This window comes from Doryrhamphus excisus, chromosome 1, assembly GCF_030265055.1.
Source record: "Doryrhamphus excisus isolate RoL2022-K1 chromosome 1, RoL_Dexc_1.0, whole genome shotgun sequence".
Lineage (NCBI taxonomy): Eukaryota > Metazoa > Chordata > Actinopteri > Syngnathiformes > Syngnathidae > Doryrhamphus > Doryrhamphus excisus.
The window spans coordinates 23,836,296-23,854,214 of record NC_080466.1 but is presented as its reverse complement, the minus strand read 5'-3'; the positions used below and the strand labels follow the sequence as shown (position 1 = coordinate 23,854,214).

Genomic DNA, 17,919 nt, shown 5'->3' with positions numbered 1-17,919 from the left:
TATTTGAGGTATTCTTATGCTCATTTGATGCTTTTGAGTGAATGAGTAAATGAATTAGACTGCCATGATGGATTATTATATACCTAAACTCAACAGGATGTGTTGGGACGTTTTCTGGCGAAGGAAAGGCTGCATGTACTTAATAATACGCAGATACAAGCCCATCAGGTATTTTACTGACCAGAGAAGCTACATGTCTCCAGGCATTGGAAATGCAGTGGTTTCTGTTGCGGTCAGAGTGGTAACCATGGTGATGACGCATTACGTACCAGTCCTGTTGCAGCAGGCAAGCTTTGGGAAAATACCTGAATAGTTCCTTAAAATCTGCTTTGATGTCACTTGTCATTTTTAATCGGGCTACCATTTGAACATTAAGCTTTATACCGAGGAGGCACATTTCTTGGCAGGTCACCAGAAGGAGATGAGGTGCAGCAATTGAAGCTCACTGCATGTCACTCATGGCTCCTTCCATCGCTACACATCCCAAAGAACCCTGGTTCTGGAAGAAGGCTAAAGAAAAGCAACGCTGCATTCAAGATGCCAGGTTGTTGCCATTTTACAGTTTTGTTCAGTGGGAGGCACAAAGTTGTTTTGCAAATATCAAAGAATTCCAAAACATTCTCTGGTTTAGGCCAGAGAATGACTTTCAAAGCATGAATAGATTTCAGTGTTTTAGCAAGTGAGGGAAAATGGAATGTTCTACCAAGCAGCACAAAGACTTCATATTTTTAAAATGATATCCAAGATGCTCGTAATGGCTGATCAGGTCATACGGCCTCGCAGAAGATGTGTAAGATCTGGGTTTGAATCATCTGTGTAGAGTTCCGTTGGAGTGTGACGTCCGATGGCAGACTGAGTTTGCCCAGACTTGGTATATTTATTTGACCAGCATTCAAACACTTATGGAAAACCACTAAAACCAAAAAATGGAATTTAATGAAAGGGAGCAAAGAAAAATCTATTCACTTCCATCAATGACGTGTTGCTACATTGTCGTTGTCCTTTCAAGGGCTCTCAATCTGCCCAGAATGTCCCACTGTAGCCCATCAGTTCATCTCCATTGTTCTGCACTGTTGACCCCAGGTCTTCTCCCTGTAACCTCACTCTTCCACTTCGGGTCCCTCTCATTCACATATTCTCTGTTATAACTGTTACATTTGTTCACTTCCTGCTTTCCTAATATAGTTTAATTTATTTTTTTGTCCCGTACCTCGTAGGAGGTGATATGAGCATCCAATGCCATAATGGGTACCATAGTGCATGTCAATATAGTGATATATATAGCACATCATGACTGGTTCAAGACTCTTCATCCTTGTATTTAGCAAACATCAACTGCTTGTATTGTTTCTTGAATTGGCTCATCGTTGTGCATTGTTTGATTTCCTTACTCAATCCATTCCATAGTTTGATTCCACATACTGAAATGCTATGGCTAGCATAACGTAGTCCTAGCATAGAAGTGTTTCAAATGTACTTCTTCCCTGAGATCATATTTCTCCTCTCTTGTAGAGAAGTATTGGAGGACATTTTTAGCTAATTGCTTATTTTTAGCCTTGTGCATTATTTTAGCTGTTTGAAGATGAACTATATCAGCAAGTTGAAGTATTTGTGATTTTACAAATAAGGAGTTAGTATGTTCTCTGTAGGCGGCATTATGAATTATCCTTACTGACCTTTTTTGCAGTACATTTAGCCAGTGAAGATTGCTTTTATAGTTATTAGCCCATATTTCCACACAATAAGTAAGATATGGTAGAACCAGAGAGCAATAAAGAGTGTGGAGTGATTTCTGATTGAGAACAAATTTTGCTTTGTTCAATATTGAAATATTGGTGACCCCATTGGTCCACAGGTAAGATGAACGCTGTACACCTGTTCTTAATAAACCAAATAATACTAAACAGATGTTGAATTTAATTTCTATTCAACCAGTACATCTCAATAAGTTAATATAATGTGTATATTTAATATAATATAATATATAATAACGTCATAGTGTGGTTCTAATCTCCACTAGTAAGCATCATCAGTATTCATCAGGAAGGACATCTGGAATATAAAGTGCTCAAGCTAAAATCACTATGCAGATCAAAAGATCTGCTGTGGCAATTCGGTGATCAGGAAAAAGCCGAAAGAAACAAACAAAATATATTCTAGACCTTAAAGGGACATGTGATGAGTTCTAACTCCATCTCCTCCATCCAAGCCTTCTTCTGCATCTGTCTCTCTCACACCAACTACCCTCATGTCCTCCTTCACTACATCCATAAACCTCCTCTTTGGTCTTCCTCTACGCCTCCTACCTGGCAGCATCCTTCTACCAATATATTCACTATCTGATGTACCCCTTCCTGATCCTATCCATCCTGGTCACTCCCAATGACAACATCAGCATCCTCATCTCTGCTACCTCCAGTTCTGCTTCCTGTCTTTTCCTCAGTGGCTCTGTCTGTAGACCAAACAACATGGCTGGTCTCCCCACAGTTTGTATACCTTTCCTTTCATTTTAGCTGAAACTCTTCTATCACACATCACGCCTGACTTTTCTCCACCCGTTCCATCCTGCCTGCACACGCTTCTTCACCTCATTTTCACAATCTCCATTGTTCTGGACTGTTGACCCCAGGTACTTCAAATTCTCCACCTTCTGTATCTCTTCTCCCTGTAACCTCACTCTTCCACTTGGGTCCCTCTCATTCACACACATATACTCCGTCTTGCTGCAGCTAATCTTCATTCCTCTCCTTTCCAGGGCAAACCTCCACTCTTTTAGCATCTCCTCCACCTGTTCCCTACCCTCACTACAAATCCCAATGTCATCTGCATTCATCATAGTCCATGGAGATTCTTGTCTAAGCTCATCTGTCAGCCTGTCCATCACCATAGCAAACAAGAAGGGGCCCAGAGCTGATCCCTGATGCAGACCCACCTCCACCTTGAACTCTTCTGTCACACCTCCAGCACATCTTCCCGCTGTCTTCCAGTCCTCATCCATGTCCTGCACCTCTTGAACATACGTACTTCTCTGTCACTCCACTTCCTCCTACAATACCACAGTTGCTCTGTAGGCACCCGTCATAGGCTTTCTCCTGATCTACAAAGACACAAAGCAGCTCCCTCTGACCTTCTCACTAGCTTCATACCTCTGTCGTTGCCACAGCTTCCCCACTCTTCATCCTTTTCAATGCTCTTCTGATTTCCTCTTTACCAATCTTTGCTACTTCCTGGTCCACAGTAGACACCTCTTTTACTCTTCCTTATCTTGCCTCATTCATCAACTCTTTAAAATACTCTTTCCATCTTCCCATCCCACTACTGGCATCTGTCAGTAGGGTGGTCAAGGTCAGGAATGACCTTGACCTAACCTAACCTGCTCCACATCCTTCCCATCTGTCTCTGCCTTGCCAACCTGTAGAGATCCATATCTCCCTCCTTCCTGTTCAACCTAGCATACAAGTCATCATAGACCTCGTTTGGCCTTTGCCTCCTCTACTTTCACCTTAGCATCCATCTCTCTGTACTCCTGTCTCCTCTCTTCAGTCCTCTCCATGTCCTACTTCTTCTTAGCTAACCTTTTTGGCCGTATACACTCCTGCACCTCCTCATTCCACCACCACGTCCTCACCAAGACACACCAAGTGCTCTCCTACCAAGTAGTCTCCCTCATCACATTTGCTGTATTGTCCAGGCATCTGGAAGCACCTCCTGACCATCCAGAGCTTCTCAACTCCTGCCTAAAATCCTACAACACTCTTCTTGTTCTTCTCTCCTTCTTTGACCAACAGTAACCCAATTTCCACCAGCACCCTGTAGGTGAACAGCACCCATGGCGGTCGGTGTTAACCTGGGCCTCGACCAATCCGGTATGGAAGTCAGGTTGTTAATTTGCATATTTGTCTTGGCAACATTTTCGGAGGCCCTTCCTGAAATAGGTCCTCCCTTCCCATCCTATCCTATTGACTCGGTGCTTCTGAAATGGTGGGATGGGTCCGGGGACCATCAGGGACCATGAGAAGCTTTCATTTTAAGACATGCTAGGTTCATTGATGACTCCAAAATGTCCGTTGGTATGAATGTCAGTGTGAATGGTTGTGCCTTGTATCTCAATTAATGAAATAAATGAGTTACCCCCATGAATGCTCCAAAGAAGCATGAATGAGAGTAAGACGCTTGGTTGATGGAAATAATTCTATGACTTTATTTAAGAAGTAAAAGGGTCTATAGTCCTCGTGGGGTCTTGAAGTTCATGCCAATAATGGGTTGAGTCACTTGGAGTCTGGAAAGTCCACCAAAGTCCTGCAAAGAGACCAAGCAAGAGATTAACACCTGACCCAAAGCAGGTAGCACACCATTTGGGCTTTAGAACTTGAAATCATGCTGAATGGAAGTATAAGTTTTAGTTAGTTTTAATTAGTATTAACTCATTCACTCCCGACATTTCTTATTTGGATTTTCCAAGGTGCACGGAATGTTGTTCTAGGGCTACTAGATATGCTAGATATGGAAACATTTTCCATTCTTTAGTAATCTGTGGTAGGACATAGCTGTTTCAGTAAAAGGAGACATTTTCACTTTGACGCAAATGGAACCATATGGATTTGAACTTGAATCTTGAACCAGTCATGATGTGCTATATATATCACTACAGTATATTGACACGCACTATGGTACCCATTATGGCATTGGATGCTCATATCACCTCCTACGAGGTACCAGGTACATTACAAGAAACAAACCTTAAACTGTATTATGGAAAGCAGGAAGTGAACAAATGTAACAGTTAGTGATTGTAAAAGTACCAGATGGAGGGGTAGGATTTAATAAGCTTTGCTTCTTCCTACTCCTTTTGGACATGTGGAACTGGGAACTGATTATGGGATGCACTTAATTGGAATCTGATGCATGTTCAAATACAATACAAGACATAAATAAAAACCGTCTTTGGGAACAAGCGGTTGGGTTGAAATAGAAAAAGACGTCATGTCCTTGGTAGTGAATGAGTTAACATTGCCGAGTTAACACTGACCAGCATCTTCAGCATGTCTTTAGTCTCCGGGTCCACTTCTATGATCTCCTGGTCCAGAGCAGAGTTCTAGACACACAAGCGATACCGTGGTCATTTCCACGTCATCCACCAGAAGTAAGTAGTATTAAATAAGTGTGTGAAATGAAATAAATGAAGCTTTTTCTGACCAAATTTGCTGTTGCATAATTGGAATCAGAATGGGATGCATTTTGTCTTCCTGTGCTTGCATGTGTTGAGCAACAACAGCTGATGTGTGTGAAGCAAATCTTATGGACGGAAGAGAAGGCGGGTCAAGTTCAGACCTCCGGAACGTAGTTGTCCCTCCTCTCCCTCTCCTCCTCCTGCAGCTTGATGGAGATGCCTCGCACTGGACCGCACTGGATGCGTTTCATCAGGTGGGTCACATAACTGCCACAACAAAAACAACAACACAGGTTTTGGATTATTAATGCTAATGAAACCCCTGCACAAAAGCTGTATCAGTTATTATGCAGTTAGTCAAATACATATACGGGGGGTGTTTGGTCATATTTTTATCTTTTTTGTGTCTTCTTTTCCCATGATGTATGGGAATTAAATAGTTATAATTAAGGGATCTAAAGGGAATTAAGGGAATAAAGGGATGTCTGATATGCCCACATTGTCCAACTCACTGTCAATTTCCAATATCAACCAATAGCAAGTGTAATCGCATATTTTTGTTCAGCAGTGTTACTCAATTATTTTCTGTCATGCCCCCCCCCCCCAGGACAGGATTTTTTTTTTTTTTTTTGCACCACCCCATTTGAAATACTAAAGAAACTGATCGTATTTGATTTTCATCTCTGTGTACTGTACAGACTAAACTTGAAAGTGAAACCAGGAAATTGCAACAAAATGGAGAGCATTCAGGAGCCAAAATGCATGTTGAGTACTAGAAATGTGTACATGTTGGTAGGTCTTGTCGGATAAAAAATACTTTTACTGATGTTTGATAAAACAAGTGACATGTACCATTGAGTTCATAATGCAGTTATAGATTTGACAGCAGAGGGACAATCATAAATACTAATCACGATAACATCATTTAACGAAGCATTATAACAATATTAGTGCAAGAATATTACAACATAATTAGTATGTGTTAATAGAGGGTTTGATAGAAGTATGTAGAAGTATTAACAGAGTGTGTTCATATACTGTAAGTAGATTTCAGAAGTGTTTAGGGATTCACCAATCATATAGTTTATCATTCTAAGTGCCTCAAAGTAAATACAGAATAGAAGTTACTATTTAACCAAGTAGCCCAAACAAAATAATACAGTATTAACCAGCAATTGAATAAAAAGGAACAAAGTGAGTAAAAGGTCATGTACAGTCCAGTACAGTACAGTCCAGTCAACCAGATGGGACACAGCCAGGCCTTGGGACAAGATATGCTGCGTGTTAGAAACAAACATCCCATCAGCAGAAGGAACAACGTACACCTGATGTCGTGTCATCACAGGATGCTGATGATTATCTACATATTGTTTCATCATTCATTGTATCTACATATCGTTTCATCATTCATTGTATCTACATATCGTTTCATCACTTTCTTTAAGACACCACCAATAAGAATGGACAGTGGAATATTAACCCACGCGTGACTTTAATGATCCCTTATGAGCTCTGATGTTGATCTTGTTAAGGCTACCTGCTCTACATCGGTTCTCATGAAGTCAAAATCCTGATACCGATATCATCCGATATTACATTTTTAGGCTGATAATTATCAGACAGCCCTAGTTATAGTTCTGTTATAGTTGAATCTATGAATTCAATCTATGGTAAATACATGAAGTCATGTCTTCCATGCTCCAAGAGTTCCTTGTGAAATCAGCTAATGGTTGACTCTTTATGTTCATTTCTTTTAAGAATTCATTCATTTTCTACCGCTAGGGTCACAGAGCTGGAGCCTATCCCAGCTGTCTTGGGGCGAGAGGCACGGTACACCCTGGACTGGTGGCCAGCCAATCACAGGGCACATATAGACAAACATGCAAACTCCACACAGAGATGGCCAAGGGTGGGATTGAACCCTGGTCTCCTAGCTGTGAAGTCTGCGCGTTAACTACTCGACCACCGCGTCGCCCTCTTTTAAGAATTATGTTTGTGAAATAAATGACAAGTACTTCAAAACAGGGAGATACTTTTCAATCAGCCTGTACTGTCATATCATTATCTTTGGTAATATCAGATATTGCATACCGATAGTGGATAGATGTACCTCATGTTAGCAGTACATAGTCAAACCAGGGCTCTACGTTAAAAACCAAAATGACTTGCCCATGGGGAATCCTTAAGGTGAGAACTACTTGCCCGAACTTGCCCCATGTAAAATGAAAAGACTGCCATAATGATATCATATATTAATATATGCTGATAATTCATCAGATAATAGTACTGATGCATTGTATTTGGAGGAATGTCTGAAAAATTGTGGAGATGTATGTTAACATGGCAAGCCATGCTACCTTACACATGGTAGTCGTAGTAAGCAGTGATATTTATAAGTTGTGCACCACAATGAAACATTATTGAATAGACACATTTGTGTACTAGTAAAGTGTTTTTAATCCAGAAAAAAATGCTCAATGGTCAAACAATAATTTGTGAAGCAAAGGTGAGAAAAATCCACAGAGAAATGGAAGCGCTAGATTTTGTAGCTTGTGCAAAATCAGCACTTGGTATTGGATCTAATGGGTGGTGTTTCATTGTGACCACTTCAAATTGTCACAGCAATGTGATTCACTCACCTGTGCCATCATTTGATTTGCTGCCGCTAATAAAATACTTGTTTAGGAGGCACTGCTTCATCACTTTTTGCTGTTTCCTTCACAAGTTGTTGAAGAATTAGACCATGTTGGCAGGGACGCCATGATAGATGTTTTCCTAGTCAAACCATCGCTGATTGGTTGATCGCCAACAAGAACGATAAAACACGGACTGTGGACTGCGGAAATAAAGGATTCTGATTGGTCCATTTCAAGATTTGCAAGGATTGGTTTGCAAATTACCACCGGAATTACGCAGTCCGTGTTTTACCAACACCCAACAAGAACCGCTTTAAAAAAAACTCTTGGCAGTATGGCATGCCAAAGTGCACTTGCCCCACGGGAATATCACTGATTGGATTTACTTGCCCCAATTTTGTTTTAACTTGCCCCGGGCCATCGGTACATCGTTATTGTCGAGCCCTGCAAACTAATGAATGTTTGCAGATTAAATCCCAATCATTCATTCATCAGGTCGGCTGAGCTGGCAAATATAATGCAGAGGTCTGCTTTTCTTCCAGGTGATGCAAATGTAATAAATATAATATAATAACAACAAATATAATAACTCTTATATCAAATATAATAACTCTTTAGACCACGTGGCTTCGAGAAGCCAAACTAAGCTCTTAAAAGGTGCTTTAAGTCACCTTGGATGCGCTACACTCCTTTCAAATCAGATTACACTTCAGTATGCCATGCAGCCCACCACCACAGCTTCAAAAAACCCTAGGGGGAACCTTGTGTAGTCTGGATGCGAATATTGGAGATGCAGGCTGATATGATCTAATAGCCCCGATATCGGCCATTCCAGTTTGTAGATTTAGCAGCAACGTGTGCACAGGCTGACATCCCATTAAAAAAGGGAGCCAGTTTTCTACCAATAAATAAATATGCTTCGAGTGTATTTCATGATATGGATTAAGCTTTTTAAAATGTTCTATCATTTTATATTGTATATTGGGGCGGCACGGTGGTCTGGGGGTTAGCGCGCAGACCTCACAGCTAGGAGACCAGGGTTCAATCCCACCCTCGGGCATCTCTGTGTGGAGTTTGCATGTTCTCCCCGTGCATGCGTGGGTTTTCTCCGGGTACTCCGGTTTCCTCCCACATTCCAAAAACATGCTAGGTTAATTGGCCACTCCAAATTGTCCATAGGTATGAATGTGAGTGTGAATGGTTGTTTGTCTATATGTGCCCTGTGATTGGCTGGCCACCAGTCTAGGGTGTACCCCGCCTTACGCCCGAAGACAGCTGGGATAGGCTCCAGCACCCCCCGCGACCCTCGTGAGGAAAAAGCGGTAGAAAATGAATGAATGAATATTGTATATTGTGATATGTCCATAAATGCCCCATGAAGTCCCCAGTCAGGACCCTCTATCTTGACCGTTTTTTAAATAGTGTCATCAAAATGATAGCAACAGCAGGAAGTCAACTTCATGTTTTGTCGTGAAATATTGTTTCAAACCATGACATCATTTTATGACGCAAACCAAGAAGCTCAGTCAACACGAACCTCCAGTCCAAGTTTGTGAACATCTCCACTGTGTCTGTTACCTTCTCGATGGTGTATTTCATTGCACAACATTTAGTTCATTCAATCAATGATTTGTTCAAATCAGCCGTGAAAGGCTGGCGCCCCGTCCAGAAGCTGGGGGGACCCTTCCTCTCCGATTTTCATTTCTGGCTTCAGCAAAACCACCAAACTCAAACTCACCCGGCGATTTTGTTGCGAAGAGGTTTGCTGGGAATGATGGCGATGTCCTCACACACCTTCTTGTTGGTGTGGAAGTCGTTGCCCAGGCGTGTGTAGTACTTCTCGATGATGACCCTGGCGGCCTTCTTGATCGTCTTCGTCCTGACTCGTCCCTTAGAAGACCAAAACACAAACGTGGATCAATGCAATGCTGGTCCTCATCACCTCCATCCACGCTAGCTCAGAACTGTAATCAGTAAACATACTTTCATTCATGGAGCCACATTAGATGAACAATATCATCTCCATTCCAGTCTTCTGACAAGAACGCCCCCCCACAAACATGTCATTGACAGCAAACTACGCTCATTTAATACAAAAAGTAGCGATTGTTGCCAAAACTACTGAATTAAATGTACAATTATGGCGAAAAATAGAGTGAAAAGCTCCACATGTAAACGACTGTACTTGACTGCGATGACCTCAAATTGGATTTCAATATTTCATCGCTGTTTGCAGTACGACAAAATATTAAAATGTCAATTACGATCATTGATACGATGAAATATATGGTCTATGGTGTATATGGTGTGATGAACGATGCTTTAGAGTGATATATGACCTCACAAAAAGTGAGGATTGCGAGGGATTGCTACGGCTAGTAAGGATCTGGTGCCGTCTAGATACCCACCATGTTGACCCAAGCCGGTGAAAAAGGAACAGGGTGACGTCATACCGGTAGTTTATGCTGACACTCCACGACGTCACAGCACAAGCGAGGGAAAATGACGCCCCCCAGCGGTCGGAGGAGAGAACAGCTTTGTTTGAAAAGCTCAACCAGTGGCTGTTGCTCACAGACTGTAAGGGAAGCTCAGCTTCTCCTAAAATATCCCAATAAGTGTTGAAATATGTACTCGTGCGTACATTACACGGACTGAATATGCGTTACAATACTTTCATCTTTTGTTCACAGGTTCACCCACTTATCATAGGAAACTGACAGTCGGACGCTGGGCGCCTGCTGACTTCAATGGAGAAGCATATAGTCAGTTGTTCCACTCGGTGAAACTGGACGTCATTGGATAAATGACGAGCTTTGTCCCGCCCATCTGACGCTCGGCCTATCGGCAGTCCGCAGGGCTGTGGGCTGACCCGGACGCTCATCTTCTGCATGATGATTAGATGATGTGTCTGGTGCGGAATTCCTTTTTGATTGACAGTGAAATGAGCGAATCAGCAACTATCAACCTTTACGGGAGGATTTCATTCCGTTGTTCTGAGCTACACTAGGATATATTATTATAGGATAATACTGGAATTTTCATATAAATAAACACATTTATGATGGAGGCCGGAAAAAATGACCAGTAGCTGGAATAGTACAACATAGCAATAATGAAATACTAAATGCTTCATTTCTACACTATGGCATAGATAGTTTGATAAAATACACTTACAATTATATAAAATAAAATCAAACTGGGGCGGCACGGTGGTCTAGGGGTTAGCGCGCAGACCTCACAGCTAGGAGACCAGGGTTCAATCCCACCCTCGGGCATCTCTGTGTGGAGTTTGCATGTTCTCCCCGTGCATGCGTGGGTTTTCTCCGGGTACTCCGGTTTCCTCCCACATTCCAAAAACATGCTAGGTTAATTGGCCACTCCAAATTGTCCATAGGTATGAATGTGAGTGTGAATGGTTGTTTGTCTATATGTGCCCTGTGATTGGCTGGCGACCAGTCTAGGGTGTACCCCGCCTTACGCCCGAAGACAGCTGGGATAGGCTCCAGCACCCCCGCGACCCTCGTGAGGAAAAGCGGTAGAAAATGAATGAATGAATGAAAATCAAACTATATAAAAAGTCTAAAAATTATAAAGAATGCTTAAATGTGCCGTCAAATGCACACTCGTAAAGTTTTATTACGACTAACATTGCCATATGGAATACTATGTTAAAACCTTCCTCTTGTACGTGATTGGCATACAGTAAAGTTCGTGAACCAAATAAAATGAGTGTACAACATCGGAGGTGATTAGATGTTAATTCACACACACAAAACACTCCCAAAAGGTGAAGAGATCTTTTATTTTACATAAAAAAGGGTGCAAACTGGACTTCCCTTTAGGCATGGAGGGAATAAAAAGTGATTTTTCATGTGACGTATCATATAACATAAGTCCAATAAGGGAAAAAAACAACTCAGATTAAAAAGGATCATTCGCTTTTTCATCAAATTAAAAAAATACGAAACAATAAAAACTTGAAATGTGGGTCCTTCACGCTTGAAGCCCTTGACTAACTCAAAAAATACATTTTTGAAGTTGACATTCATATTTCAACAATATTTATATACAGTTTTAAGATTTCTCTTAATCATAGCTCTGGGGGGAGGGAGGGAAAAAGAATTGTGCCGAGGAGAATTCATTCCTGGAGCTGTACAATTTCATTTCCCACAGTCTGTAAAGGGACAAGAAAAATACCCTAATCAAAATAGAATACGGCTTTATATGGAATTCCAACAGAAAGAAGAAGACTACAATGTGAAGTCTGTACAATTTTCAAATAAGCATCACAATATTGCAGTAAATGTCACCCTTCTGTTCAAAGAAAAATATACAGTAAGTCCAAGGTAATTGTACAGTACAGCAACAAAGAAAAGTGCCGGAGAACCCAAAAAGGACAAAAGCCATTCATTGCCACTTCAACTGTCCTCAGCTCTGGATGTCGCATGGATGTCACATCATACAACCTACAACCTGAAGTCCAACAGAAGTCAATCTAATGGGAGCTCTAGTAGAAGTGGGATGGAATGATGGGTTTTTTCCCCCCATATTTTACATGAGGACTGGAAGCCATAACGTCTCACAGAGCCGACAACGTTCCACGGGAGACCGGGATAAGCCATGCACATACGTACTAACCATATAGTGGCACAGGAAATCGAGCGGTTTAAGAGGTATACCAGCCGTCAACTTTACAGCACACCCTTAAAGGAAGAGCAGGTGCAAAGACAAAAAGCTGCAAAGTTTGCTTTTGGAGATGTGAACACTTTTCCTGGCTCTCCAACAACACTTCCTGGTACTGAATCGGACCAACGTGTGCTGTGATTCTTCTAAACGCCGTCAAGGACATGAGGTGGAATGAGATGGCCAACAAAAACAAAAGAACATTCAACTTTTCCTGGCACGGGTCAAAGGCATGGACTTGTAGTAGTCTCAGGAATGGCACTCTGGGAATTGAGGGGACACTTAAAGGCTATTTAGTCTGGATATCCACCTCACCGATAGGAACGCTTTCCTCAGGGAGCCGCCATGACACGGCCGTGGTGCCACTCAGACCTGCTGTCACAGCTCATCTCCGACCTTGGAGACAAAAGGGCTTCAAAAAGGAGCGCAGGGATGACAAACATCACTTATCCGGCACAGTCGGGACACACAAAGATGTCCCCAAAGGAATGAATACCTGTCATTCAATAGCCTTCCCCCCGCCCTCACCATTCCCCTCCATGACTGTAATGACGATGAATGAAACCATCAGAAAAGGTCCCGTAGATGTTCATATTCAAGTACTTTCAATAACACAACTTAGGCCCTGGAGATACTCGTGAGAGTAGTGAGGAGGGCTAAGACCAAAGCAAGAGCTATACAGTGTAAATACAAGCATATGGATTCAGTGAAATAGTTGGTGACATCTACAATATTGTATGGGAAAGATGAGAGCGCAGGTCCACTAAACGCCACATCTGACCCTCCAGTGAGTGTGTATGTACTGTATGTACTGTATGTACTGTATGTACTGTATGTACTGCACGTGTGCATGCGTGAGCACAAAGAGGTGGAGCGGCGCCAGGCATGGCACTAAACAAGGAGCAAATCAAAGTGTTTCCCTGCACCCTGTGGGACGCCTGGCACATGAGGCAGACACACTTCAAGACAAAAGCACGTTTAAAGTCTCAACAAGGTGGGAAAGCCGGGGTCAACAAATGTAGTGCAGTCATGGTCTCAAGCTTCTTTCCACACGTTGCTACCCTCTCCTTCCCCTTAAAGCCATGGCTATTTGGATTGAACAAACAATTAAAAAAATGCATTTCAAAAAATGTTCACATTAGCAAGACGTCAAATAAAAAAAAACAAACAAACATAAAAAGGAATTCACTGTGTTAGGAGGATAGGCAAGGTGACTTACTGAGGATATCGTTTCAAGGCAGCCCTCCGTGACACCAAGTAAAAACACTGAACCACATGGACACCATGCCAACACGATGGACAACAGTCAGGATCGTCAAGCGATGCTTTGCAGTGCGGGGCTTCAGACTGGAACGGAAGGTCCAGCCATCACAAAGTGGGTCTTTGTATTGTTTGATCTCTTAAATGTCGCCATCTTGTACAAAGCCTTGTGTATGCCAGTAGAGTGAGGTGGTTGTTTGGGTTAAGGCAGTGAGCAGTAGTGTTGACAAGCTAAGGAGTTTGTCTACGCTCCAAAGCAACTACTGGTGGAAAGTCGATTATTGACCAGGATCTCCCCGCATCGACTCCGACTCTTTCCTTACCATGCACAGGACAAATGATATAAATGCTCCAGAGTCATTTCCTTGTCCATACATTCAGTGTGTATGTTGGAGAATTAGTAAGAAAACGGGTGGCGACCAAGAGATAAATATCATAAATACTTTCTTCTTTCAGCCCAACTACAAGTGTTCAGTTCGTAGAACCAAAGAGGACAAGAGTCTGAAGGGATTGTAGTGTGTCGAGAGGGGGGAGCGAGGGTTAGAAATCCTCCTGTGAGAACACAGTGCAGGAGGTGTGTGGGTGTGGCCTCCTGTGTCTCTGGTCCCACGGCTCGTCTCTTTGGAGGCAGAAAGTGCAGGAGCCCATGGCGGCCATTTACGCTCCCGGCTCCTTGTGTGTCACCAGTTTACATTCAGTCCCACGTCAGGAATACCCCAAAACTCAACGACGGGGAAATGAAAAGATGACTTAGCGAGGCAAAACAAACAATCATAAAACATAGGGGGGGATGCCAAAAGGAGGAAAAAAAAATCCCAAAGCATCTTGGAACCCAAAAGATTATCCTCTGCAAAAGTTCCAAGAAAATGTTCGCCCCCGTATCCTAGAGGGGGAAAAAAGGTACTCCCGTCAAATGACAAAGTAAAAAAAACCAAAACTGTTCCTTTCAGAGAACGCTGCAATCCAGACATCTCTGTTAGTCTGAATGGAACCTTGCAGACTTCTGGGGGCAGAAATCAACAGAGCCAGAATGTTTGGGGCTGCCTCTCGACGATCATTTGTGTCGCGGTGTGTTCTTCTTCCGTTTCCGTTTGAAGAAGCAGCAGCACCTGCAGACAAGAGATGACCATTAATCTGCTTGGCACAAAGAAACACAAGCAGCTTGCTTGAATTTCTACACAAGATGGACCGTGGCGGTGTTGGTGTACATCTGGGGTTGGTAAAGACCCAGACTTACCCAGACTAACAAATCGCTAAAAATCAACAATTAAGTGTGGACAACAAATTTAATCATGGATTTGTTGTCGAGTGAGCTGAACCAAGCGAGGTGGCGTCAGGCGGTATTTTCAAAAGGAAAGGAGCACCATGATGATAATACAGCAGCTGAAACGGAAACACGTTGGGATGAAGTCACTAGAACTCTGTTTTAAAGTGACGAAACGTAACATTAGCCTCTCTGGCAACTTGGCTGATGCTAGCCTGGTACTTCAACATAACCTCCGCAAAAAGTGCAGAGTTAGAAAGGGAATTTCTGATGTGTCTATTCCTTCCGTCTTCCTCTTCTATCCGATCAGACCCCTCAATTGCGTTCTTGTGGGTCATGGGAGTCCAAGAATACAGTGGTGTGAAAAGATTTGGGCACCACTGATATTTTTCAGGATTTTCCTTCATAAATCACTGGTTGTTGGGATCAGCAATTTAAGTTAAATATTTAACTACATTCCAATCAGTATCAGCAGATTCTTGCCAACAATGTTCAAGAATCAGTGACAAAGTGGATACTTCCAACAACACAATGACCCTAAACACTGCTCTAATTCTACTAAGGTATTCATGGAAAGGAACAAGTACAACGTTCTAGAATGGCCATCTCAGTCCCCAGACCTGAATATTATTGAATATCTGTGGTATGATTTAAAGCGGGCTGTCCATGCTTGGGAGATGTTTTGGAAAGAGCAATGGTCAAAAATACCTTCAACCAGAATCCAGACCCTCAATGGAAGCTATAAAAGCTTTATTTCTGCAAAAGGAGGATCTACTAAATATTGATGTAATTTTTGTTGGGGTGCCCAAATTTATGCGCCTGTCTACTTTTGTTTAAATAATTATTGTACACTTTCTGTAAATCCTATAAACGTCATTCCACTTCTCAAATATCACTGTGTCTGTCTGCTTATGATGTATTCAACTGAAATGGCTGGTCCAAAACCAGGGATTTTTTAAAAAGGAAAATCTTGAAAATTATCTGGGTTGCCCAAACTTTTTCATGCCACTGCAGGTACTACTGTGTGGCCATAGTATAGGAAGTTTTTTTGATAAAATGACTCAAGGTCAAATCTTGCAGGGCAAATCTGTATTCTTCTCCTCTTGGGCCGAAATGCTTGGATTCGGCAGCCTTCTCCCTGACCACGCCTACACTGTTCCAATTGGTCAGAGTACTACTCCGACTCAACTGGTTATGTGCTAATGGTTCCGAAAACAAAGGACTGGATATTGGATACAGTTGGATGAATGTTATGGAAGTCGACATCGAGCTGTGCTTTTTATTTAGGGGTGTCCTGATTCAACTTTTGTCACTTCCGGTACGATACCGTTATTGCTTTTACTCATTTATTTTTGTAGTGTGGAATGTTAGAAAAGGCCCGATCAAGTGATACTACTTAAACAGAACAATAGCTGGCCACAGTAGGCATGAGAAAAACCGACCCACTTACTTTATGCATCTGTGGTACAGTTCTATCAACAAGGTTAATCATCAGTGGTTAAGCAATAATGTGCTCATTGAAGGGTTAAAACCTTAGGGTTAAAGACTTTACTCACCACCAAACACAATACATTTTTGTAAAGGCTAATGACTTTATAATGTACAAAATGGGGTTGGTCGTATTAAAATTCCACAGGAAACTTGTGCAAGACAAGTTTTGCACTTAGCTGCAACATCTTTTTCTGAAAAAATAATAAATACAGTAAAGTCTCGTTATATCGATATTGTCGGGAGTCGGAAAAAATATCGATATAACCGGACTGTCGATATATCCGATCCTGCGCGGAACTGCATTAAAAGTGGGCAATAATGCACTCGACATTGTTCTATAGTATAGAACAGTGTCGAGCAGCTTAAATCAATCTTTGCTTAAGGATTTCAATACCAAAAAAAGAACACGGCGAACGGCTGCTTCCAGTCAACTTTATTTTTCACACTTCCACCACCAGAGCGCAGCACACACACCGATTCCCGCACTTCCTGGTTCACAGGTCATGCTCAACCCGCCCCACATAGCTGGCCAAACACATGCCTGCAACAGAAGAACCAACTGCGTTTGTGGTTTCTCTCGTGTGTATAGAATAAAAAGATATCTGAATACAACACAATTAAATACATGTATTTGTACGCTTGTGTCTTCGTTGGAATAGGTGTGTATGCTATGTCAGTTGGTTCTTCTGTTGCAGGCATGTGTTTGGCCAGCTATGTGGGGCGGGTTGAGCATGACCTGTGAACCAGTAAGTGCGGGAATCGGTGTGTGTGCTGTGCTCTGGTGGTGGAAGTGTGAAAAATAAAGTTGATTGGAAGCAGCCGTTCGCCGTGTTCTTTTTTGGTATTGAAATCCTTAAGCAAAGATTGATTTAAGCTGCTTTTGTATCGATATAAGCAGACCAAATTGGCTGGCGGGAGATGAAAAGGGCATCGTAGTAACCGGTTATCATAATAACCGGGTATCGTACTAACGGAACTAATTATATCATAAAAGACTAGAAATTTGCCGGGAAATGAAAATGGTATCGAAATAAGCAGTACTTCGATATAACCGATATCGATATAACGAGACTTTACTGTACTGCCAATGCGGCCGACGACTCAGGCTGCTTGCTGCTTTGTTGCATGTTAGCACATGCTCTTATCCGGGTGCTGCTGCATAGACATGCTGCAGCAAAGTCTGCAATAATTGATAGTATCGCAGAGCTTATTTCAGAGATTTTACATGCAAGCTGTTATCAGATATCAATATAGCTTTATGACTGTTAAGACTGCTGTAGCTGCCCCCATCTCCTCCCCCGAGAGAAAACATATTTCCATGGCTGCCTTAGTCTGGTTTAGACAAAAAAAAAGGCTGCCATTTTCAAGAAACGTGTACTGATCAATGATCGCAGATGACTGCTGGACAATGGGTA

The 17,919-nt window shown here is 42.2% G+C and overlaps 2 protein-coding genes across 6 annotated transcripts in view; both read right to left on the bottom strand.

Annotated features, from left to right (window-relative positions):
- Positions 1-4,177: 4,177 nt before the first annotated feature.
- Positions 4,178-10,373, bottom strand: LOC131097943 (small ribosomal subunit protein eS17-like). Of its 2 annotated transcripts, none has more exons than XM_058045920.1 (5): positions 10,215-10,373; positions 9,545-9,696; positions 5,332-5,437; positions 5,030-5,095; positions 4,178-4,299 (listed from the first exon to the last, which is right to left on the bottom strand). In XM_058045920.1, exons 1-5 carry the CDS (start codon positions 10,215-10,217, stop codon positions 4,222-4,224), a joined length of 405 nt encoding a protein of 134 aa, XP_057901903.1. In that variant the 5' UTR covers positions 10,218-10,373; the 3' UTR covers positions 4,178-4,221. The 2 variants fall into 2 exon arrangements, with proteins under 2 accessions (XP_057901903.1, XP_057901901.1); XM_058045918.1 differs by lacking the exon at positions 10,215-10,373 and adding an exon at positions 9,790-10,177.
- A 1,216-nt stretch (positions 10,374-11,589) lies between these two features.
- csnk1g1 (casein kinase 1, gamma 1) overlaps positions 11,590-17,919 on the bottom strand; it is a 40,550-nt gene continuing 34,220 nt past the window's right edge. For all 4 annotated transcript variants that reach the window (XM_058045900.1, XM_058045903.1, XM_058045904.1 and 1 more), the window contains one exon: positions 11,590-14,858. In XM_058045900.1, the coding sequence (XP_057901883.1) occupies positions 14,804-14,858 (55 nt within the window). In that variant the 3' untranslated portion in view covers positions 11,590-14,803. The remainder of the gene's footprint in view (positions 14,859-17,919) is intronic.